General features: G+C 55.6%; 1 protein-coding gene across 3 annotated transcripts in view; it reads right to left on the bottom strand.

Moving 5' to 3' along the window:
* GATA3 (GATA binding protein 3) overlaps positions 1-18,232 on the bottom strand; it is a 28,148-nt gene extending 9,916 nt beyond the window's left edge. Inside the window, exons 1-4 of one of the 3 annotated variants that reach the window (XM_060192136.1) lie at positions 18,097-18,232; positions 8,896-9,516; positions 6,260-6,799; positions 1,350-1,495 (exon numbers count right to left, since the gene is read on the bottom strand). In XM_060192136.1, coding sequence (XP_060048119.1) covers positions 1,350-1,495; positions 6,260-6,799; positions 8,896-9,136 — 927 coding nt within the window. In that variant the 5' untranslated portion in view covers positions 9,137-9,516; positions 18,097-18,232. Of the gene's footprint in view, positions 1-1,349; positions 1,496-6,259; positions 6,800-8,895; positions 9,517-9,913; positions 10,051-18,096 lie in introns of those variants that run through there. The other 2 variants (XM_007534300.3, XM_007534308.3) reach the window with 2 other exon arrangements.
* Between the last annotated feature and the right edge of the window lie 5,438 nt (positions 18,233-23,670).

Below are 23,670 nucleotides of genomic sequence, written 5' to 3'. Positions count from 1 at the left end.
GACAAGGAGATGAGAGGCACTGAGCTATGGCAAGTCTTAGGAGACAAATCCTATTTAAGATCTGGTTGAGCTCTTCTCTCCTCTTTTTTTTTTTTTTTAAGATCTGATCTATTTATTCATGAGAAATGATAGGAGAGAGAGAAAGAACCAGACATCACTCTGGTACATGTGCTGCTGGGGATTAAACTTGGGACCTCATGCTTGAGAGTCCAAAGCCTTATCCACTGTGCCACCTCCTGGACCACTCTTCTCTCCTCTTAAGTGGATGGCTGTACCTCCCTGCTTCCTCCTGCCTGGGGAACCCCCATGTTCCTCATTTAGGAATGGATCATTACCAACAAAAACATTCTGGTCTCCTGTTCAGTGGGGGTCACACTCTGGTCAAGGGTCTCGGTCATCAGTCCTGTCCACTTTTTTTTTTTGACAGGAGAGAGAACTAGAGTACCACTCTGGCATAAGCAATGCTGGGGATCGAACTCAGGACCTCCTGCTTGTGAGTGCAGTGCTTTATCTTCTGTGCCATCTCTCAGGCCACTGGCTGCCTCTGTTTGTCTCTGATGCACATACCTGTCATTTATCTAGCCTGACCATCTCTACTACTGGTTTTCCCTTTACAGTCCCAGGAAACCCCAATTATTCCTTATAGTCAAGTTTGCTTTTTTATTTGTGTTTGCCTGAGGGAAAATGAAAGAGACCACCACACCAAAGCTTCCTTCAGTGAGGTGGAAATCAGGCTCAAACTTGGGCCACATAAGTGGTGAAGCAGGGCACTATCCAAGTGAGCTATTTCACTGGCTCTGCTCATGAACTTTAAGATGGAAAGAAGAGTAGCGAGTAGGTAACTCAGCAATTGAAAAAGGAGAGCCAAGCTAAATATGGAGAGAAGACTGGAATCACTTCACTTTCCCCACAGGAAGGACCTGCAGAAACTTTTCAATTCCCGAGAGCAAGAAAGGGTAGTCACTAGACATGTCAGCCTCCCAGCATGTGAGACCCAGTCTGGGATTCCTCCAGGAAGCTGCTCTGGATGGACCCAGAACATTCCCTCAGCAATTACTCTACATCTTAGTTGTGTGGGTCAGATCTGAGCCCCAATGCCTCAGCATCCTTTAGGAAAGGTGCAAAGCAGAGGGGAAAAGAAAAAATGAGAAAGAGAGGGAGAGGGAGGAGAGAGAGAACACACATGCTTTTCAGTCTACCCAATTTGGAAACAATAACTAGATCCCCCATCAGACAAGGGGGCCTGGGGGCCCCTTGCCAATTTCCTGCAGAAGCACTCCTTCCTGGTGGGAGGAAATTGAAAACCCAGAGCCCTGTGCCCACCGGCATCCCTGGGATCAGACACTCACCAGTCTCCTCTTGGGCTTGATGAGAGGTCGGTTTTGCCCATTCATCTTGTGGTAGAGGCCACAGGCGTTGCACAGGTAGTGGCCAGTCCCATCTCTCCGCCACAGCGGGGTGGAGGTAGCCCCACAGTTAACACACTCCCTGCCTTCTGGAAGCAAGAGCACACCTGAGTCACTCAGGGCAGGGGGCAGGGGAGCAGGGGAGCAGGGGAGCTGGCAGCTGGGCTGAGGTGTCTGAGACCAGAACTCTCCTCTCCAGTCTGTCTTCCATCTTTAGAGGCACAGGAGGGGGGTGGGGAGAATATCTCCACTTCTCCTGGAAGCCCCCCCAATAACTGAGCAGAGCAATTTTTGAAATATCCTGCCCCAGCTATGCACACACATACACCCCAACATTCCCCTCCCCCAGAATCCTGGCTGGCTGGTGGGGGAGCTAGAGGCAGCCAAGGAGGAAGGCAAATTTAAACTTGAACTAGTTCCCTGAGAAAAGTTGGGTGCGGGGCTGGAGCAAACACATTCCATTCAGTTTGCCCTCAATGCAAAACAAAGGTGGCCATTATGATGACCGGGTCTGTCTCAGGTGCTGGTGGAAACAAGGACGCCTGGAGACACACAGATACCAAGCCCTAGAAGTGATTCATGGGCAGACTGGGGGTGTGAGGGGTCGGGGTTTTTTTTTAATTTCACTCCCCATAGAATTATCACTGTCCCCACCATCAAAGTGAGAGAGGAAGGCCTAGCTGCTGGAGTCCACCATGTCTCTGGGGAATCATCTGTGGTCTCTAGGGAAAAAGTAAATAAATAACCTTTTTTTTAAAGAGTGTTCTAGACTCCTCTTCTAGGGTCTGAGAAAAGGGGAAAAACAGTATGATCCTCGGGTCAGGAGCCCAGAGGTGAGAAGAAGGGCAGGAGAGGAGAGGAAGGAAGGGCTTAGAGGGCTGGGAAGGCCAGTGGAGCCTAAGGGATGGGGGGGGGGGAGGGAAGAGTGCTTCCTCCATGGCCCGCCTATAGAGGCTCTTTTTCCCAAAAACAAACAAACAAAATAAACAAAAAAACCGGCCAGGCCAGGTTGGTGCCTCACTCCAGGCTGGAGACTGACCCAGAAAGATCCTGGAGAGAATGCCTCAAAATACCAATTTGGGGCTGGGGGGGATGGGGGGGGTGGGGGGATGGGGGTTTGCCTCCGGGTCCATTCAACTCCTTTGCCAGGAGGAAAAGGAGGATGGTAGGGGCTAAGGGAACCCTTATGCTTTTGGGGGGCTTATTCTCCATAGGGCTCTGGCAAGCTCCTGCAAACCCCTTACCCTTGCAATCACACCACTAAAGTGGATCCCACCCCAAGGAGAAATGTTAAGGCTTGGCTGTCTTTGGGTGGGGAGGGGGGATTTGGAAAGTTGGGGTGAAAGAACAAAGTAAACCCCAGGAGGCCATTTTGTTTCAGGTAATTAATATTTTCAGAAATGAATCTGCTGACCCCAGACCTCCTGAGAGACATTGGTGGGGTGTAGCCCCTCACCCCAGAGTGGGCTCCAGGAAGTTTGACTCCCTGCAGTGAGAACAAACCACCAGGACCCATGGGCCTTTGCAAGCCTTCATGCTAAGGAAGAAGGTCCTGCTCTTCCAGGTTCTGGGGGAAGATAGGGATTTGAGAGCAGTGGGAAGAGATTTATATTTGTTTACATGAGGACATGACAGTCCCAGGTTTCTATCCACTTTAAACTTCAAAAAAAATTGCATATAGGTATGCAGGTGAGCATTAAAAGAGATGTTCTATTTTTTGCTCAAATTTAATTTTTTTTATTATGGAATGGATTGCAGAATTTTTCAAGACACTCTGTCATTAGGCACCAAGCCTTGTCCCTTGTCTCCCGGGATGGGATGTGTGTCCTGGAACCCCCAAGAGTTCTCCTCCATACTCAAAAAAGGGTGGGGGAAGCTATGCACTGAATTCTACCTGGACATCTTTCAGCTGGGGGGGCAGAGACCAGGGGGCTGTGCAAGAGGCCTGGGGGTTCACTCCCCACCCTCCCAGGCCAGGGGCCCCTACAATCAGGTTTCCCAGTCCCCTACATACAAGCTGGCTGGCACAGACAGACAGACCAGCCCGGGGATCTCCCAGGCTGACTCCATCAGTCTGATTTCTTTTCCTCTGGCTGGCGGTGGTGAGAGTAACAGCTTCCTTTTCAGAGACTTTAAATGCCAGTCACCAGTGTTACTTCTCCCTACAAGCCTGCACACCAGGGTCATTTTCCATGCCAACTACTTCCCTACACAAACCCAAATCTCTTCTCATTCTTTTCTGTGCTCCTCCTCGGCCTCAGCCAACCACCATTTCTCCTAAGGCAGACTGGCCAGGCCTAGCTCCTGGCCCTCCTCATTCCTGGGGCCCCGCTGGGCTGAGCTTCATGGGGACAACACCTCTTCTAGGTGACAAGAACCACAGGGCTTCAAGGCCTCCTAATGTCTACAACCCCCCCTCCCCTTTTCTTCCAGAGCAATCCTGGCCCTGGCATAGCAGGGAGGAAGGGTGTGGGGGGTGGCCAGGCCAAGGAGGGGGAGATTTAAGAACAGGCCTTTTAGCAAAAAGGCTTTTTGTCTTTTGTTTGCAAAAAGCCATCCCCATAGCCTGCTCGGCTTAGACAGCCAATGGGTGCCCTAACCACAGGTTCAACCGTTTTCTCCAAAACGCCGCAACCCTCTGCTCTCCCTCCTCCTTCACTGAAAGTCTTCGCAAAGAAGAGGGGGAAGAAAACACACTAAAACTGAAAGAATCCCCTCCTGGATAATCCTCACTGTGGCCCCTTTTTACACCAAGGTTTCTAGAAGGTTCCTTCCTTACTCCCATGCTTCCAAAGTCCCAGCTACGCAGGTGTATTGTCTTTAAAAAAAAAAAAAAATGGCGGTGGGGAAAGTGGGATTATAAGAAAGGGAATCAGAAAGAAATCAGAGGCAAATTTAAATGGTCTCCTCTCACTCCTTCCCAAAAAATAAATAGATAAAATAGGTGTATCGTGTTGGTGTAGGTAAACCACAGAGCCCACATCAGCACACCCCACCCTACACTTAGTCTGCAGGAGAGAGAAGAGAGAAAGGAAAAGACTGAACCCCAAGGCGTGTCCGACAAAGGGGGAGCCAACAAACACAAAAACAGGGACCAAGAACCAGCATCTCTGAAGGGAAAATCCCTCTGTAAACAATCCCCCCATCACTCTACTGAGCCTCAGAGACCACAGTCTGCACCCCCCACACACAACTTGGAGCCCTCCCAGAAAGAAAGCTTTAAAGGTTATATATATATGACTGTCCCCCCCCCCCCGCAAAAAAAGAACACAGTTGACCACCAATCTCCCAAAAAAAAAAAATCTTGACCTTATCTAGGGTTTTCTGGGTAAGATGTACCCCATTTCTCTGGTATCCCTCATCACCTCCACACATCGGACCCAGGGGCTAATGGCCTGCCTATTCTCGTTCTCTCTCTCTCTCTCTCTCTCTCTCTCTCTCTCTCTCCTCCCTCCCTCACCCTCCCTCTGTCTTGCTTTCTGTTTGACTCCGCTAGCCGGCCCACCGCCCTCTCCTCCTGCCTACTTTCATGTAGTCAACACGCAGGTCTGCGTTAGCTGTCAGCCTAACCGCATCCGGACTCTATTAAAGTTCCTGGCTCGGGATAAACAATGCAACTGTCGCGTGCAGCAGTCTGAAAATAATTGGATTAGCTCAAACTTATCAACTAAATAGAGACAGCCCTGCTCAGGCAGGCAGAGTGAATGTCACCCTGGGGAAAAAAAAATTAAAAACTCTGAAAACAGATCTCATGGGGTCCCAGGCCCTCCTTGCCACTTTTTTTCCGGGTTGTGCAAGTTCCGTTTCCAAAGCACCCAGAGGGTCCCTGCCAGACCAGGAGATACCCAATGAGGCTGGGAGGACTGGGAGGAGGAGGGGATCTCTGCAAGCAGAGGGCAGAGGCAAGGGGTCAGGGAATGAGCTCTGACTCAGGGCACTCCCACAAGCCTGTTCACTAACATCCCACCTAAAATTGAGCCTGCTTGTGGAAAGGGCCGAAAGCAGCAAAGGATGCTTTCCTTGCTCAAGCGGCATGATTTGGAGTGGGCTTGGGGGATTTTTTGCAGCCAAGTGAAGAAGACTAAGGCAGCTCCAGGAGGTAGGGGGAAGGGCATGTCTTTTCTGAAGAGCGTGAGCAAAGGGGAGTAGTAGGCACACCTGCTCTTCCCGACCTTGATAGCCTTCCTCTGGCATCACAGCCACTAAGAGGATAGTGACTTTCATTCTGCTCCCCCACACAGCTCCTAATGCACCTCCAAGTCAGGATGAGAGCCCCCTTTGCAGACACAGACCATGAGTCCCTCTTTCATCGGGGTGCCACTTCTGCACCCAAATACACCCCACCCCACCTTTGCCCAGAGATGTCTGCAACAGAAGCGTCCCCTATGATTGCATGACCCTGGGAGCCGCATCGAGAAGGGACACAGCCGAGGGGTCAGAGGAAGGACCTATGTTTGTTTAGGTTTGTGGTTTCGTTTTAGCATTAAACACCAAGGATTTATTCCCTCCCTGGCCTCCCATTTGGTCTAGGAAACTGACAAGTCAGCCAGGCGGGTTAAGCCTGGAGGCAGGCAGCACCAATGTTTTTGTTTGTCTTTTTTCCTTTCTCAGTCCATCAGAAGATTTAAATCAGACCACCAGACCCCACACACCCCCTCTATCCCCTTATCCCCTCTGTTCCGAAGGCCAGAGTGAGATGGGACACCTCATTATTGGCAGCTGGGAGATGGAAGGGTCTGGAATGTGCCCCCAACACACACACACAGGCACACAGCTTTCTGCCCTGGAATTGAAGGGCTAGAGGGTGCCCAAGGGGGACAGGGAAGGGACCCCCAGCAGGGAGCCGCTCCTACCTGTGCTGGATCTGGCCTTGGGCCTGGACTTGCAACCAAAGCCCGTTGGGGAGCCCCCCAGCAGGCTGCTGGGGGGGAAGAGTCCGGAGCTGTACTCAGGGACATAGGGTGGGTAGGTGGTGATGGGGTGGTGGGCTGAAGATGCAGCGCTGCCCAGGGCAGCCATTCCCCCACGCGCGTGTGGGGACTCCAGCTTCATGCCGTCAGGCAACGGCACCTGGTACTTGACACACTCCTTCTCATCCTGGCGGCCAGAGCCACCTGAGCCCGGTGTGGACAGTGATGGGTCCGGGGACACATCCTTGGGTGGGGTGGGCGGGAAAGTGAAGAGGTGCGGGCTAGAGTGACCAGCAGACAGTGAGGACGAGGAGGCCGGTGGATAGACGGACAGGGGCCCCGGGGAGCTGTGGTGGATGGACGTTTTGGAGAAAGGGCTGAGGGCATTCCAGGGTGAGGCGGTGTGGTGGCTGCCCAGCGCCTTGCCTCCATCCAGCCAGGGCAGGGATCCATGCAGCAGAGGTGGGCGACACACCTGGCTCCCTGCGTGAGGACAGACAGGATGGGGAGACAGAAAGACAGACAGGTGAGAGCTGCCCTACTGGAGGTCCCTCTTCACTCTATTAGCAAATCCTCTGCAGACAGACCACAGGATCCCCAGTCCGGGATTCACAGTGCATACACTCCCCCTCTTGGAGCTAAAGGCCTTGTGTCTAGCACCCCAGAGGGGCTGCTTCTGAGGCCTCCCTAGATGAGCCTTCCAAATCACATACCCCCAGGTCTCTCTCCAGGCTAAACCCTGACTTGATTTATGGGTCTCCTCCAATAACCCCAGGAGCGCCCTTCCCCAGGCTTAATCCCCTCCTGCCTGATAAGAAAGCTGGCCATAGAAATGAGGCCTGAAGTGCAGAGCTGGGCCCCACTATGGCAAAAACACCCCAGAAAAGACACCCAGGCCTGCAGAAAGGCCCAGCTGCCTAGGCCCCAATCAGAGGCCTTCAGAGCCAGTCTAGGCACCCCAACGCCTGAGCCGGGCCAGGCCTGCAGTGGGATTTGCAAGGCAACCCCTGAAGCTGGAGACAGTCCGTGAGGTTGGATCCTGAGGTGGCAGTTATGGGGACCTTTCTGACCCTTCCCCAAAACCACAGAGGAAGAAAACAAAGGTGCCTGCAACTGCCTGAGCCAAAAGTGACTCCCCCCCCCCCCCCCCCCCCCCCCGCCGCTGCTGCGTCAACTCCACTCACACACACACATTGCAGAACAGCTTGGCCTCCACGTGCTGTGCTCACACCCGCTTACTCGGGGTGTGTGTCAAGGCCAGTGCCCCGAGCCTCGGGTCTCCCCGGCAGAACCTACCCATTGAGAGCAATACTGAAACTAAAAATCTGAAGAGAGAGGAAGGGGAGGGGAGATGCAGATGGCGAATGCTCCCGGCGCCCAAGGGTCAAGATTCGCCTGATGCAGGAAGTCGTGTAGTAAATACCACGCAGCCTGCTGAGTACGCAGAGGCTGGGCCTGGGTGGCTGTGCACCTAGTGGGTGACAGCAGCGTGCCAGAGCCCGAGGGGGCTGTCCTGGGGCCTTCTGGGGCTTGGAGCAGGGGTCCCCCACCGACCTGCATCCCTGGAAGCCCACTGCCTGTCTCCCCTTCTCCCTGCTGAAAGGTGTCACAGCTTCTCCCACTTCTCACCACTGCGGGCTGGGGCTCTTTTCAATACTTGGGGACCAACCGATCAAGGTGAGAGGGAGAGAAAAGTGGCCGAGTGGAATTTGCTCTGGCTTACTTAAAAAAAAAAAAAAAAAAACACCCCCAAGGATCCCCTGGGGAGTCTCCCAGGACTGGTGTAGGCCTGAAGGGAGAGTCAGGTAGTAGCCGTAGTAGCCATGGGGTTCCCAAAAAAACAAGCCGCAGGAAAATTCTGTGCAGCCGGGAAACCTAAGGACGGACACACACACACACACACACACACACACACACACACACCAGTCTCCGACCTGATACTGTCTCTCCCTCAAACTGCTTCAAAGCTCCACAATTCCTTTCCTCCAAGACCAGAGGGGCCAGGCCTGCCCGGTTCTGTGCCGAGGTCACAGGAGAGTGAGCCGAAAGAATAAATACGTTTCCGGGACCTTTCTGGAAGCGTGCAGGAGAAAGAAACTGAGGCGTGGGTCAGAACCCCCCAGAAAGAATCCGGGGGATTCAGGGTGAGGAACGAGACCCATTCAAGGAACCTGGTCTCAGCCTGGTCTGGCGGCCCCAAAGGCCGTGGAGGAGCGCGTGCGGCAGGGCAGGGTTCGGCTCCCAGGCCGGGGCGGGGGGGGGGGGGGGGGGCGAGGCCCCCGGGCCCCACGGAGGCGGGGGGCGCCAGGTGAGCGAGCGCCAGGCCTTGGTGACCCCAGCCGCCGCCAAGCGCCTGCCTGCTGAGACAGTCTCTCCAAACACACTCGCACCACCGTGGAGGCGGCCTCCTCGCCTATTTCCGGGCCCCAGTTTAAAAAAGAAAAAAAAGAGAGAGAGACCCAACCGGTAACGGTCCCGGGGTGGGGTGGGGTGGGGAGGCGGCGGCAGCTCTCCACACCCGGCCCCCGCTCCCTCGGACTCGGCCCCGAGCGCGGGGTGGCTGCGGGCGCCTCACTCACCGTGGTGGGTCGGCGGGTACCTCTGCACAGTGGCCCTCACCGAGTTGCCGTAGTAGGACGGGACGTGGTTGCCTTGACCGTCGATGTTGAAGAGCACGTCCACCTCCTCCGGCAGCGGGTACTGCGCCGCGTCCATGTAGGAATGGCCGAGCCCCGGGTGGTGCGTGTCCGGGTGCTGCCCGTTGAGCACCGCGGGGTGGTGGTGGCTCACCCAGCGCGGCTGGTCGGCCGTCACCTCCATGGCCCCGAGCGTCGCGCCCTGTGGCCCGGCCGAAACCGCACGGAGACGGAGGGCGGGCGGGAAAGTGGGGGCTCCGAAGCTTCGCAGGTGCTCGCAGGAGGAGTATGGGGCGGAAGGTGTCTAACGATTTGTCTCCAGTTGGCGGGGAGAGCTATGGGAATGCTGGCTGGGACAGGTGATCAAATAAGTTTTAAAAAATAAACTTTTTAAAAGGTGACTTCGCCCAAAGAAGCAGGATTTTTTTTCCCAAAAAATAAATACTGAAAGATAAAAGGGGGACTCGGTTGAAGAAAAAAGGGGGAGGGATTTCGGGGCGCGAGGGTGGCTGGAAGGCTCCGCGCCCCTGTTTCCTGGGTCGCAGCGTCTCTCTCCTCCGTCACCTGCACAGGGGAGAAGGGGAGACCTGGGTGAGCACCCGGGCACCCGAGCAGCTGAGCTTAGGAAGTGGCACCACCTCCCGCCTCCCCCACACACACGTACTCGCGCGCTCACGCCTCCTCGGAGCCCCGAGAGCCTGGGGGCCCGGCCCCGGAGGGGTCGATCTCTAGGGCAGCCCCAGCCCCCGGACCCCTTGGAGTCCAGCCCCGTCTGCGCGCCTCCAACTGCGGAGACAGCTCCCTCCCTCCGGGAACACAGGTCCCGGAACGGGCTCCCAGACTCCAGAAACTTCAGAAGAGGAAGACTGAACCCCAAAACTTCCCGAGCCGAGAGGAAGGGGAGAGCAATCCCAAGTGCACAAAGCCCCGGGCGGGCAAAAGGCAGGATGCAGGTACCCACCTGGAGCTCAGGGAGCGGGGTGGGGGGGCAAAGGAGCGCGCCCGCGGTTGGCAGAGCTGAACTGCCCGGCGGGTGGCTTGGCTGCTCCGGCTCTCGTTCTCTCTCGCTCGCTCGCTCTCTCTCTCTCTCTCTCGCTCTCGCTCTCTCACTCTCTCGCTCTCGCTCTCTCTTTTCCTCTCCCTTCCTCTCCCTCTCCCTCTCCCTCTCCCTCTCCCTCTCTCTCCCTCACTGGGTATTTTTTACAGGGAATGCATTCTTTCTCAAAGTATCAAGACGGCGCCAGGCAGCTCAGTGTTCGCAGACAGCTGTGGCGCGACGCAACTTAAGGAGGTTCCAGTGTCATCCGCGCGGAGGGGAGGAGCCTGGGGCAGCGAGGAGGGGACTGGATCGCCCGCACGAGGAAACTGCAACCCAACCCGGCTCAGGGCTGCACCCTCACCCCACACCCCCGCCCCTGCGCCCGCCCCTGCACTGACCGGAAAGGGGCGCCGGGGAGGGTGGCGGCCAGCCGGCAGGCCGGGGGGCGCGGGACCAGCGAGCTGGGGGAGCCCGGAGCTAGGGGGTCGGCGAGCGCGCTCTAGCCCTTTAACTGGGGCGTCTGCTGGGGCGATTCACTGGGCTGCGTAGACTACCCTGGCCCAGGGAGCTGGCCTCACCGTCCCATTCATAAAGTCATTCTTTAAGCGAACCAACTTAAAAAAAAAATTCTACAACACACACACACTCACACAGAGACACACACACGGGATCTCGAGCTGTTGCTGGCTTCTGTGCTTATGTGGATACAGATCAGAAAAGTAAAGTTTATGTGCAAGTACTTCGGATTGGCCTCTGGAGCTGCTATCCTCGGAGGAACTGTGACTTGAACTCGAGTGTCACTGTACCCGCTCGTTTGCACCCACAAGCCCCTCTCCGCTGAGCGGTTCAGCTGTCGCAGATGTCATTCTATTCTGTTCTATTCTATTCTATTCTATTCTATTCTATTCTATTCTATTCTATTTGTGATCGATGCGTGCTTGGGGGATGCACTGACAACGATGATGGATTGAGGGGACTCCAACAAGTCCCCCAAGTGCAGCGAGTGGTTGCAGAGAAAGAACTCTGCTCTCCTGTTACTCGCTTCTCTCCCTCCAGGGAGGGCCTACTTAATCCGGCCCGGGCCGCTCCTCCCCAGCGGAGGAAGCCACCCCTGCGGGGCCTCCCACAGCGCACGAGTCCCGCGAGCGGCTCTGGTTGCCCGGCGCGCTCAGGGCTCGAAAAGCTCGGCTGCAGGACGCCCCGCGATGGGCGGGGATATGGGCGGGGCCTGTAACGGGCCAATCGGCGGGCGAGGCCGCGGCGGGGCGGCTGTGGGCGGACCCCGGCTCCAACCTCCCGGCCTCCCGCGGTCCTTTGAGCCACTGCATCCCCTAGCGGTGCCTGGGCTCTGGCGGTTCAGGCGGGCTGGGCAACCTCGCTGCACCCTACGCTCCCCCACCTGGACGGTGTGTGCCAGGAGCCAGTGGAGGGTCCCCCACGAGGGCCCTGAAAATGGATACATCTGAACTCAAGGCTTTGCTCACTTTCTCCTGTACCCCCCTCCATTCCCAGCAAGCACCAAACTTTACCACTTAAGGAAAATTCCCTCCACCTTTATTTTTTTCTTAACCTGGTATGTCTGCCTGGGGTGGGTGGGGTGTGTCTTTTTAAAAACGCAACCCTTGTAGACACTAGAAAAATTTTATTTGAAAGAAACGGCCACACGTCAGAGGCTTTCCTTGCCTGTACATCTAGTTCAGTCAGAGGTTTGTTATCTTCAGGGCGGGTTTCCAGACCCGCAGCAGGAAGTGACTCCCCGGCCCGTGTTCCTCCTGAGCCCACTTAGCCGGGTTTATTAGAGCGGCCCAGTAAAGCATCATCGATTTTCCCTTTTACTCCGACCACGGCTCTCCAGGGCCGGCTCTGCAGCCTACAGCGCTCTGCAAACCTTTCAATTATTTAGTTTCTGCCTCAAGTGCGCCGGAAGCCGCTCTGTAAACAAGGAGAAGCCAATGTGCACACGTATTTGCTTAAAATAATGAGTAATAGTGGTCCAGGAGGTAGCGCAGTGGATAAAGTGTTGGACTCTCAAGCATGAGGTCCTTAGTTCAATTCCTGGCAGCACATGTACCAGAAAGATGTCTGGTTCTTTCTCTCTTTCCTATCTTTCTCATTAATAAGTAAATTTTTAAAATCTTAAAAAATAATTAATAACATAATGATAATAATATACCCGAGATGAAGATGAAGGATGACTAAAAGGAGCAAGAAAGGGAAAAAGACAAACCTCAAAAAAGAGCAGCAGTGATTCTGGGCGTGCTCGGGCCTTAGCTGGTTAACCCCTAGCTAGTTCCCCCGCACCCAGACCTAGAAGCCGGGAATGGAGAGAGCGAGCCATCCCCGCGCGCTGGCAGACTGCAGACGCCAGTCCCTGGAAATATGCGCTTCGGGAGGGCTGACAATTTAGGAAAGAGAGAAAATATAGTAAGCAAGGCCTTCCGCTGGAGAGGCGCTTCTGAGATAGCCCCCTAAACTTAGGGGGGCTGGTTCGATGGCCTGAAATCACCAGCACGGAGCCGGACTGAGCGGAGACTGGTAGACCGTGCGCGCAGAAGCCTTGGAAAAAGACAAGATCTAGAAGGCCCTTGTGGCTCTGGGTGGCGGGGAGCCTGCCGCGAGGGCTGGGGGGCCTGTGGCTGGTCTCCCGGTGTCGCGGAGCCAGCCTGTAGGGGGTATTTAGCATTTAATTCCCAGCCGGTCCGCCCCTGTTCCCCGGCTGACAGTGGGTAATTGGGAAAGAGGACGTTGCTCTTTTGATGGCCCGCGCCGGCCAGTCTCGCCGACGCCACACAGGGTTTGACGTCACGGGCCCAGCCCCAGAGCCAGGAGCATGGGGGGGGGGGGGGGCGCCGAGCAGGGGAGGAGGAGGGAGAGGGCTGAGGTCGGGCTCCGGACCCGCGGGAAGGAGGGGGGAGGGGGGAAGGGAGCGCGGCCGGAGCGCAGCGGCGGCGTGTGGCCTGGGGCGCACAGCCGAGCTGCTGGGGTCTGGGCCCGACCCGGCGCCGGCCTGACCCGCCTCGCCGACACAGGCAGGCCGCCTTCCTCCTCTTCCTCCTCCTCCAAGTCCTCCTCCTCCCCGGCTCCCCGGGCGGCCAGGGGAAAAGAGGGGAGGGGGTTGGGGGGGAAGGAAGGTGGTCCCGGTGCGCGCCAAGCCCACCCTCCAGCTGAGATGCCTGGGCGCGCCCAGCTGCAAAACCCCACGCCCCCTCCCTCCCCAGGTACCCCGGACTGATCTAGGGAACCTCCCGCCCCGCGCCCCTCCCCGACCCTGTCTCCCCGTCAGCCGGTGGAGCCCGGGGGTGGAAACCAGGAGGCCAAGGAGGATGCCGCCACCGCTGGCCCGCGGCTCCCGAGGGCACAAGGCCTCGCTCAGCAGGGTAAGGGGCAGGAGCAGGGCCCGGAGGCCCGGGACCCCGAGGCACGCATTCCCGAGCCGTGCAGGCGGCCTAACGCACCACCACTGCCCTTCCCACCCCCCCGGAAGAGCCGGGCCCGCGGCGGCGGGAACCGGTGTGGCCGACCCGCCCCGCCAGGCCCCAGGCGAACGCTCTAGGAGTCAAGTTGAGCGGGGAGTGTGTGCCCTCTTGGGGAGAGGGTAAGAAATGGAGCCTGTCCTCCCGCCCGCCCTAGGATGAACCGACCCACACGCAGCCCCAGCCTCATGCCCGTTGGAAGGTCCCTCCCACCGGCTCCGGGCACCGCGGAGGCTGTCCCGCTGTGAACGGGACGCCTGGACCCTCCGAGGCACGGGACCCCGCGGTGCCCGGGGAGGAGAGCGCCACCTGGCCCACCCCTGAGGTCGCAGGACTCGGAGGACGCAGACACCCGCGCCCCGAGTCACCCGCCCGAGCCTAGCGGCCGGCGCTTCCCTCCAGGCGAGCTCCGCGGGGCCGAGGTGCGGGAGAGACCGCCCGCCGAGTGGACTGGACCGGCCGGACGGGGTCCGGCGTCCGGAGTGCGGATCTGCTAATCCCGCGCGGGGGAGCAGGCGCCCGGGGCGGTCATTTGAGCGTGTTTACTTAAGGACTTTGCAGGCAGGCAGCGCGGATTTCCAGCGAGGCAGCAAATCTCTGCAGGCGGGAAGAGAAGCCGCCAAGCCGGCCGCTCCCTCCCCCCGGAGCCTCGGCGCCGGCCTGGGCGGACCCGGCTGCGCCAGCGGAGACAGAGCAGAAACCCGGGACCTGCGGGGCTGGGGGGCAGGGAAGGCGCGGAGCCACAGCAAAGGCCAAAAACTGGAACAAGGCCCCGCAGCTGGGCTGGGAGAGAATAAGACCTCGCCTTCGCCGGTGCGATCAATCTTCCCGGTCTGCTACCGGTCAATAAAAAATGGTGTGAACGGGCCACGCAGCCTGTGCGTCTGGGGAGGAAGCGGAGGCCAGAGGTGGCAAGGCCGGCGCCGGTGCCCGCACCAGCTTGGTGCGCTGGCGGGCGGTCTGCTCGCGGACCGCGGCCTATTGGGGCCTGTCATTGGGTGTCCCCATTTTTAATCGCACCCATTGCTGGGGCAATTAGCCAAACAATGACCGCCCAGAGGCGTTTAATTCGATTCGGTGCGGCCGGGGCCAGGGTGCTCACTGAGGCTCTGGCAGGTCTGACCCACTTCTCTTTGGGTTTGGTAGTTCTGATGGGATACGTTGAAAACGGGGTGACAGCTACCAGACAAGGTGCCTGGACTCGAAGAAGCTGATTTTGGGCCTCACCCACCGCCCACAGCGGGAACCCCCAAAATGGCACGCCTGCGCAAGTTTCTAAGTTGAGGTTCCCCAAGGCCTGTCGAGGGAGAAAAGTGGGGTGATGGAAAGCGGTCTCCTTAACGCCGGAGTCTCCCACCTCGCTCGGCCGATTTGCGTCCCGATTTCTTTCCCCACGCGGGAAGAGGAGTGAGAGAGAGAGAGAGAGAGAGAACCCCTTTCTGGCGCGTCCACACCCCCGCTCGGAGGAGCCTCACTCCTGACCCCTGCTCCACCCTGGACCCCGGGTTGTATTTCCGCGGCTGGGCGGTGATTTTACTGGGTCCGGGAATAGCCCGGGTACGAACATCTCGCGGGCTGCAAAGCGAAGGGGATGAGCCCCCGACAAGGCTCCAGGAGAAACCGCTGGGGCCCGAAACCCCCAGAACCCGGGTCTCCATACTGTGACATCCGTCCCTATAATTCCACCCAAGCCCCGCGCTCTTTCCCGCAAGAGCTGAAATGCAGAGGTTGGGAAACTGAACCGTGATGGAGAAGGAAGCGCGCTAGACTCAGCAGGCAGGGGAGAGACAGAGAAAGGGAGACCCCGAAACTCCATGTCCGAGGTGACGGCCTGGCGGTGGCCGCGTAGCGCTGGAAAACCGCGGGCCGGGTGGGAGAGCTTTGTGCGTAGCTCCCGGCTCCCACGCCCACCGCGCCCACCAGCCTGGGAAAACAGCCCTGGCGCTGGGGGTGGCGTGCGGTTTGATTTACCTCTCTCTCTCTCCTTTATGCTTATTCATCTATTACAGTTTAAAATTCGGAAGGAAACTGGCGCGGACCAAGAGGGGCAGCTAGAAACAGAAAGTCAGAGCGAGAGGAGATGCGCAGGGAGATTACCCGCTCCGCCCCCGCCGCCCGCCGCCCGCCGGGCCCTCCAGCTGCGGGGGATCCTGGTCCGCGTGCCCCGCTTGAGAAAAACCCTGATTGCAGGAGATAAAAGTTGGGCTGGGCAGGTAGGGGTGCAGCGCTGGGGGTGGGGGACGACTGGAGATTTCTGCTTTTGGGTTGAAAAGTTCCTTAGGAGGGGGTTGGCTAGGAAAGAAATTGCACCCCGTCAGGGTGCATGAGAAGAAAGGGGGTCACCAAGGAGAAGGGGCAAGGCCCCCACTCTCCCTTCCTCCTGCCCTCAGCAGTGGGGTGCACCAGAGAAGTGATGGACTTAGTTCAGTGGATGGTGGGGTGCCCTCCTGGACAGGGGGCTCTTAGATTTCCCAGAGGTATCAGTGGTCTTGCAAGTGGCTCACTGCGTCTACATCCCCTTTCTCATCTTAGGGTCTGCAGACCCACCTTGAAAGCCTGAGGGACTCCCAGGTATGGGAGGCCACCCACAGCCAGGAAAAGCCAGCTCACTTGCAAGAAACCAAGGCCCCAGGAATTTTCTGGACAGTTGGGGTCCACACAGGAACCCACTACAGGTCCAGCTTGTCACCTTGGACTTGGCCCGGCCCGTCTCCAGCTGACCCTGCATTTGGGTCACTTGGCATTTGGGCTGGAGCAGGTTTTATCTGGGCACTGATGTTTTCTGGTCCCCATATCAGCCAGGAAAACTGAACACCCTCTGTGTGCCATGGACCCTGGACCCAGAGGAAAGGCAATTCACAGGCCAAAAGCAGTGAAGGGCAATTTCCAATTTCGTTTGTCCAGGGAATACCAGTGCTTCGTTTCTAAAAACACAGGCTGGAGCCCCCCAGTGACCTCAGGACTCTGAGGTGTGAAGGGGACTCCTCAACCCCCCTCCATAGCCCTTCCACATGGGGGTCTGCCTGCTGCCTCTCCCTGCCAGGCCCTGGGCAGGATCCAGAATGCTGTCTGCCGCCTGCCACCTCGTGGACCCCGAGCAATTTGTTACATAAAACAAAACAGCAGCTGCACACGTGTGCCTGCAGACCCGCAGACACCAACCGAGGAGATGGTCTCCCAGCACTGGGGGTCAACGTGCTGCTCTCCTACCCCTCCTAGCACTGCAAAACGGGGGATTGGAGTCCAGTGGGGGGCTCTCTGGGCCCAATTCAAAGTGGTAGCTAAGCCTCTTTCTCTCTCCATTACACCAAACCGTTAAGAAAAGGAAGCAATCAAGGGAGTGTTTGATCCACATAAACAGACACTCCACAAAGGGGATGCAGGTGTCCCTATAAGCAGGCCCAGGCTCCAAACATCCACACCCCAGTGCAGCCCAGCCTGTACTAGAGAACAGCAAGCTATCCAAGGGACCCTCCACACCTTCTCAGGACTCCCCATTTCCTGCCACCTCCCAGGGTTCTGGTACCAATTACCTTAACCTCCACAAGAAGGGTCCTTAAACACCCCAGTTCCTATGGCACCTGCCCCAACAGAAGAGAATCTGCCAAAGAGTGGCCAAGGGGCTATCCCTTCCCTTCACTGCACCCCGACTTACCCCCTTGTATATCATATATCTTCTGCCACAAGGCTGGGTGGAAGTAGCTAATAAAGGGAAATGCAGCTTCCTGGGTTCTGGCTCCAGGCTTTTGGAAAGCCAGTACACACACACACACACACACACACACACACACACACACACACACACACGTTCTCAGGAAGAACAGCCAGCCACAAATGCAATTCTCCCATCCAAGCCACTCCACTGTTTCCCTTGCATTTTGAACACGTCTCTCTTCTCAGGACCTGCTTCTTATGGAGAAACTTCTTGGGAGGTCTGCTGGTCAGAGGTCCCAGGAGAAAGTCAGACCCTTGCCCTCTCTGCCCCTGCCCACTCCTGAGGAACCCTCTCAGGGAGGCTTCAGTTTCCTCACTCGGCTCGGGGGCACCTCTCAAAGCACAGGCACCTCCACCTCACCAGAATACTCATTCCTGGGGGATGCCAGATGCCCACACATCTGGACTCCAACTTTTATCTCACAGCCTACAGCTGCCACTTTAATTATACACAGAGACAATGAGCCCAAACATGCACTTGTAAGCAGAGGGACAGAAACACACCATTGACACTCTGTTCCCAAAGCAGCAGCTGGGCTGCCTGGAAGAAATTTGGGTGGGTGGGTTCTCCTCCTCCCCCAGCCCCCTGACCCCCTCTGCAGTGGAAAGGAGGGTGTCCAGCCAGCCCCAGCCTTCCCACCAGCTCTGGGTTTTCCTGCCCAGGTTCTTTTCTGCTTGCCTAGTTGTGGTTGCACTTCCCTCCAAACAAGGGCATGCATGCCGGCACACACCACGCCTGCTCAGCCAAGGTCACTGAAGGGAGCTGGGGCCAGCACAGCTGTCTAACAATAAGGACCAGGCTCAAGCTCAGTTTCTCCCAGGGTCAGCTGTCCGTTGGGAGGGCAGACCCGTTCTGTACACCCTCTCCATGTGGGGCAGGCAGGCAGACAGACAGACAGAGAGTGGTGGGGTACTGACCTGGGTAGTTTGTTCCTAGCTGTTATTTGTCCCCAACTCAGGGTGTGGAAGGGGAGAGGTGTGAAGGCAGGAAGGACAGATAGACCTGGGGCCCTGGCGCCTGGGCTCTGCCCCGGCGGCTCACGGCATCCCCCGCCGGCGGCCAGTGAGAAGTAAAACCTGGGCGAAGTGCATCCTTCCTCGGAAGCCCTCCCTCCGCCTCCCTCTTGCTGCCGAGAGCCGAGCTCTTCCGGGTTGCAAAGGGGGAAAGGGAGGGAGGGAGGGAGAGGAAGGAGAGCCAGGGAAGGAATTTCACCCCCTTTTGCAAACATGCTGCACAGGGAGGGGGGAGGACAGGGATGACACTGGCAGAACTGGGGAGACTTAGCCTGAAATGTCCCCAGCCCTGGCCTGGGCAGAGCTGGGGTCAACACTGTGCTGTCCCCCTTGGCATGGAGGCCACTGAGCCCTTCCATCCACAGAGAGGTAGAGAGGCATCCTATTAGGGGAGACTATAAGGATCCAGTGGGAGAGTCAGGGGGTCCAGCCTTGGGGCCTCTGCACCACAGGTTTCCCCCAAACCATAGCTCCTGTCTCTGTGAGAATGCCAGCTTCTCACCTTACCAGAAAAAGTTAGAGGGAACAGCAGACACGCAGTCCCAGGTACCATGCTCCAGCTGTCCTAGTGGGAAGGAACTTGGGGGTGGGATGAGGGGACCCAGGCAAGCAACAGAGACTTGGGGAGGAGACTGTCTAGGGCTCCAGGTCTTTTCAAGAAGACTTCCAGGGGAGACCCGCCTTCTAGGGGAGCAAGATGGGGGAACACTCTGAAGAAACAATGTCTGCAGGAAAGCTTCCCAGCCCACCCCAGGACCCTGCTGCAGCCTCCCCTCACCCCACTGGCCTTCTGTTGCTGCTGGGAGAGGGAGCTCAAATCAGCCCCAGAACATCCATCAGAGACAAAGAAGAGACAGGGCCTCTTCCCCGCCCCACTTAGCAGTGTCTAGACACTGAAAATATGGAGGCTGGCTTTAAATAATGATAATAATAATAATAATAATAACTACATCTTTGGGGAGAAATCAAACAAGCTCTGTTCATGGCTGGGCCAGGAAGCTGGGGTGGCGGGGCTGGGTTCTGGCTCTGAAGCCTACTGAGTGGAAGGAACTGTGGTTGTGTGGAGGATCTGAGGATGTGGGTGCAGGGTCTACAAGAGCTGAATGTCAAAGCAGAAGGGGGGGATCCTGGACGCCCCAGGGGTGAAAGGGGAGAGCCTAGCAGTGGGCGGGACCTTGGAGAACAAAGGCATCCCCCGGGGTTGAGGGGCAGGGCTGTGGCCTCCAGCACCCTCCTGCTTCCCTAACTGGGACACAGACTAGGGATTTGTAAGTCCTTGTGGAGCGGGGTAGAAGGAGAGAGTGGAGGCTGACCCTGAGGGAGTCCCAAAAGCCACCTAGTATCAAACACTGGACGCCCCCTCCCTTTCCTCTTGCCTTCCGCAACCAGGCGGCCAAGCCCAGAGCTCCGAGGAGGTCATTCACTTTCTCCACAACTTTCCCGCAACCTGTTGCCCCTGGAGCTTCTCAGGGGGCTACTGGCCCCAGTCTGGGGTGGGGAAGGATGGAGAGGAGACTACTGGTGGCGGTCTTAACTCCAGAGGGTCCCCAGATCACCTCTCGTCTCCTGACTCTCTGCCTGTGGGACTCTGGAGAGGTTCACCCTGGTGTCAACACCCAACACCACTAGACCCCAGCCCCAGACCAGAGGGCCCACAGTGGCTCTTAGGGCCCATGTGTCACCTCCCTCCTGGAAGTCCGCACAGCACAGGGAGCTTGGCGTGAGGGGGGATCTGCACCCAGGCCTGCTCTCCCTCCTCTCTGGATCCCCTCGTGCCCACCTCCTTCCACCCACCCATTGGCCACCGAGTACCCCGGCGCCCAAGCGACCCTCCCCAGTTCCATTCAGCTGGCGGCGGCTTTACTCTGGCCTTTTCTGCGGATGCGGGGCCCCTGCTCGGCTCCAGGACTAATGCGAGTCTTTTGGTAAAGGTGACCCGGGAAATCTGATCACTTACATGGCTCCCTCTTCACTCCAACTCCACCTTCATCAAAGGCAGACTTCCTTGGCTGCCGAAGACATTCAGGCTTAAAAAAAAAAAAATCCGTAGGATTTAATTAAAATAGCAGTGTTTCAACTGGCGGATGAGACCAGAGCAAGAATCCACCTGGGTGGCTTTGGGGCTGCAAACTGCCACCAATGAGGAAAACCAGGAAGAATGATGGGGGTGAGAGGGCCGACTGGGGGAGATTTGGTGGGGGTGGAATGAGGGAGGGGAGACTGGACTCTGAGCTGGAAGTAAGCAGCCAGGGCACCCAGAGCTGGCGGCTGGTCACCCCAGGAAGATGCATTTGCCAGGGGTGGTTGGGTTCCTGCCACTGCAAAGACTCGGCTTCAGTGAAGCCACAAGTCGCTCTCTGAATGCTAAAAGCTCCCCTCCTCTCCCTGATGCATAGTTCAGGTGGGGAGTGGGGTGGAGGGAGGGAGGGAGGAAGAGAGAGAGGGCACGAGAGCCCCTCAGTGACTTGGAACCTCACTCTTCTGACAAAAGATGGTTCATTTGAATGAACATTTCCCTGGCGGCAGCCTGGAGCCCCCAAACCACCCACAGAAGACACAGCCCAGCTCTACACTCTCGACCCCTCATCTATACACCCTGCAGCACCCACCCCAACCCCTGAACCTTTGAACCCCTGAGCCCAGGTCAAGGACTTGAATTCTGGACTGAGTCAGGTTCCTGGGCCTGAGGACACACCTGGGGGACAGTGGTAAGGAACAAGGACTCTCCCTGGCGATACCCATGGACATTCACAACTATAAATGCAGTAAATCCTGGTTTCCCCAGGCCACAGATCAGGCATTTGATTGAGTTTTAAATATAAATGCACATTGCAGGGCATGTGGAGAGAGAAGACAAATCAGCAAATGATTCATGGATAATAGAAATGCTGTCCCAATCAGATCATCGATGGCCACCAGATAACACATTCACCTGTTGGGTGAAGAAAAGGGACCCCCCCCCCCCCGCAGGAAGAAATAATGACAGGCAGAATCTCCAATCTCTAAGATAGTGAGGCCACTCAGAGTTCTAGGCAGAGCTGGGGGCAGGAGGGATCTATTTATTCTTTTGGGTCTCCAACATCTACTTTCTCTCTCTAAAGCACAGGTAATCTTCTTTTTGCCTATCAGTCTTCAATATTACACACACACACACACACACACACACACACACACACTCCCCTTGCTGATTTTTCTTTCTTCCTGTATATATATCCTGATTGGTGGGATTCTTTCCAGTATATTCTGAGCCAAATGAAAACATACACTCAATATTTTAGCCTTGGCTTTAAAGTTAGAACTTTCAACTCCACTCATTGCAAGGTGGCTTACTATGGAAGTAGGGGACTGGGGTGCTGGAAGGGTAGGAACGGAATTTGGGTGGAAGCCACCCAGTTCTTAAATTTGTCTTCTCTTCTTCCCTCCCTGTCTCCCTCCTTCTTCCCCCTCCCCAGAACTTTTTTTTTTTTTTGTTACTAAAACCCAGTTTTCAGGTCTGTAACTTTTACTGTATTTCCCTTACCAGAAGCTGCAGCCTGTTTGGTTTGGCTTGGCTTGGTTTGGTTTGGTTTGGTTTGGTCTGGAAGAAGCTAAGTGAGTGACACAGGGCTGGATGTGGAGGACCCCTGGGTGGCGTGGAACTAAGGACTTCTCAAGTTTAAGTTTCACTAAGCAATGACTGGGAAAAAAAAAAAAAAAGAAAGAGGGAGAGAGAGAGAGAGACAGAGAGAAAGGAAGGAAAGGAGAAAGAGAGAGAGAAAGAAAGAGAAATCAGACTTATTCCACCCAGACACCCTAAATAAATAGCCCCGTTTGCAAATTCCTATCAATTATTACTCGATGGGGAAAAAAATCCTATCTGAAAATAAAGCACGTGGACGGGGGGGGGGATTTTAATTAAATCTTACTGTGGATATAATAACATGGAAGTGATTTTTCATTCGGTGCTTGCCTGCTTACCAGTGTTTTATGGCGTTTTCTTGCCTCTGACTTTATTTTAAAATATTAGACGAGGTGGAGAATTATAAACGACTCTTTCCTTATCTGTACTGCTCACATATCCAGGATCAGAGGAGCTGATTAAGAAAGAAGTCAGAGGCAACGTTGGATTCATAATGATTTGGAATAATGAATCCTTATCTCTGCTTTCCAGATTATCTGCCTTTCAGCTCCCAATGTTTTGTTACATGGGATAATTTATTGCATCTAATACATCACAATGAATCTGATGGTAGAAAGTGATGGCCAACGTTGTGAAAAGGGGGCCCTTATTTTTTATCCTGGGGCAATGAAACTGCTTTTTGCAGTTTTTAATTGGGAAAATATAAGGTAGATCTGATAATAATTTTAAAAAAAGAGCTGGGTATAATCTTGCCTACTCGCGCCTGGCCACGAAGCTCTTTAATTAGTGTGTCAATTTCTGGCTGAAATTAACAAGATCGACCTGAAACCCGGTTTAGTTTCTCCAGGGCTCCCAGATCCTAATTTTAACATGATTTATTTTTATGAAAAAGGAGATAATTAATCATAAACACTGACTAAAGCCCAGAGCTAAGTTAAGATAAAATGCCATTTGCATCTTTATATAGAAAGATACCAAGAATGTTATTTTTTTCCCCTGAGATGTCTTTGCTCCCCACCATCTTCCTGTCCCTGCACCTCCCTCTGTGACCACAATCCACTCCAGCCCCCCCTTCAAGTAAGGGGGGGATCAATTCCAGGTTCATTGCCCCCTTTTAAACATATGTATATATACATTTTTTCCCAGTGCTTCTGATGTCACAGGAGCTCCTGTACCCAAGTCCAGTAGCAGATGCCCCCCCTTCCCAAGGTCCCCTCCCTCTCCCTCACCCCTCATTCTCTTCCCTCCATTTAGAGTTAGAGGGAAGAGGACACACATCTCATTTAATGGTTAGTTAGTCACAATAATAGGCATTTTATTTTTTGTTTCTTTTGTCTTTTTCCCTAATAGCAAAGGAACAAAAGCCATCTAAACGCAACAGGCTTTCCCCTCTGCCTGTCTTTTTGGAAGGATTTATGAATCCACAGCTCTCCCCTAGTGGAGCCCCCTCCCCTGGCTGGCTCAGCAACCCCCTCCCCCAACTAAGCTGGAGGGAAGCTGGAGGGGCCAACTGGGCTGGGTGTTCACTCTGAGGCTTTTAGTGCCAGTTGAGGATGGTCTGCTCTGCTCAGGTTCAGCCAGGGAGAGAAAATTCATCCACATTCATTCTCCAGGGGGTCCTCCTGACGTCAGACCCCAATTTCTTAGTAATTGGATGGTTTGCACCAAAAAAAAAAAAAAAAAAAACCCACACACACACTTAGCCAAAACTCAGCACTATTTTCTTTAGTTTGCAATAGACTATGGGGGGGGGCTTGTGTTTTTTTTTCTCTTCTTTCAAAATTATTATTATCATTATTGATAGTATTATTTCTGTTTGCATTCTCCCCACCGTCTGCACTGGAGAACACTTACTTCTC

Source organism: Erinaceus europaeus, chromosome 6, assembly GCF_950295315.1.
Source record: "Erinaceus europaeus chromosome 6, mEriEur2.1, whole genome shotgun sequence".
In the NCBI taxonomy this organism is placed as follows: Eukaryota; Metazoa; Chordata; class Mammalia; order Eulipotyphla; family Erinaceidae; genus Erinaceus; species Erinaceus europaeus.
This window is presented reverse-complemented; position numbering and strand designations above follow the sequence as displayed.